General features: G+C 38.6%; 1 protein-coding gene across 7 annotated transcripts in view; it reads right to left on the minus strand.

The window, feature by feature from the left end:
• The window catches only part of Rbm6 (RNA binding motif protein 6), a 99,827-nt gene that overhangs the window by 6,197 nt on the left and 92,517 nt on the right, over positions 1–1,113 (minus strand). For all 7 annotated transcript variants that reach the window (XM_021172246.2, XM_021172248.2, XM_021172247.2 and 4 more), the window contains one exon: positions 633–707. In XM_021172246.2, coding sequence (XP_021027905.1) covers positions 633–707 — 75 coding nt within the window. The remainder of the gene's footprint in view (positions 1–632; positions 708–1,113) is intronic.

A 1,113-nucleotide genomic window follows, 5' to 3' on the forward strand; every position in this document is an offset into this window, starting at 1 on the left:
GGTCTACAAAGTGAGTTCCAGGACAGCCAGAGCTATACAGAGAAACCCTGTCTCAAAAAACCAAAAAAAAAAAAAAAAAAAAAAAAAAAAAAAAAAAAAACAAAAAGAAAGAAAGCCAGTAATGCACACCTTTAATCCTAGCACTGCAGAGGCAGAGAAAGGCTGATCTCTCTGGGTTCAAGGCCAACCTGGTCTACATAGTGTGTTCCAGGAGAGCCCAGGCTACATAGTAAGACCCTGTCTTAAGAAAAGAAACAGACTCCCTCTTCTGGGGTGTCTGAAGACAGCTACAATGTACTTACATATAATAAATAAATAAATAAATAAATAAATAAATAAATCTTAAAAAAATAATTAATAAGGTATAAACAATAAATATATATATTTTTTCAGCTTCTACTGTGGTTTTATTTTATATACTTTTAGATAATTAATTATTATCCTCTCATTATTATACCTGGACTGCAGTTTCAGCTCCCTCCTCTTTTCTCAGTCCCTCCTACCACATATTATGTTCAGGGACCCCTTTTCTTCTCTGTCTTTTTGTAAGGAGGAATCAGTACAACGTACAAAGTATATACCACGGGTCAAAAAGGTTTGGACAAAATGAGTAACTGTTCACCAGAGCTTACCTCCCGCTCTCTCCTCTCCAGATAGGCGAGCTCTTGCTCTGACTGCTTTATCTTCCGGTGAATTTCCAGGTTTTGCTGAGAAAAGAAATTTTATGAGTACAGGTCTAGGAAAACAACAAAACAAGCCAAGAAATGTTTCTAGGCCTTTCCCAGAGGCTTTAGGGTGGTAACTTTTGTTCTGACTGGCTCTCTTGCAACAAACAATATCTAACTGGTTCTGCCTGAGCTTCATCAATAAGCAAACTATATTCTAATTTACACACAAATTACATGGTAAACCACACCAAAAGAATTTCACTCTAATTTATGTTTTTAAAAATGTATGAGTATACAGCCGGGCATGGTGGCCCACGCCTTTAATCCCAGCACTCAGGAGGCAGAGGCAGGCGGATCTCTGAGTTGGAGGCCAGCCTGGTTTACAGAGTGAGTGCCAGGACAGCCAGGGCTACACAGAGAAACCCTGTCTCGAAAAACCAAAAAA

This window comes from Mus caroli, chromosome 9, assembly GCF_900094665.2.
Source record: "Mus caroli chromosome 9, CAROLI_EIJ_v1.1, whole genome shotgun sequence".
Lineage (NCBI taxonomy): Eukaryota > Metazoa > Chordata > Mammalia > Rodentia > Muridae > Mus > Mus caroli.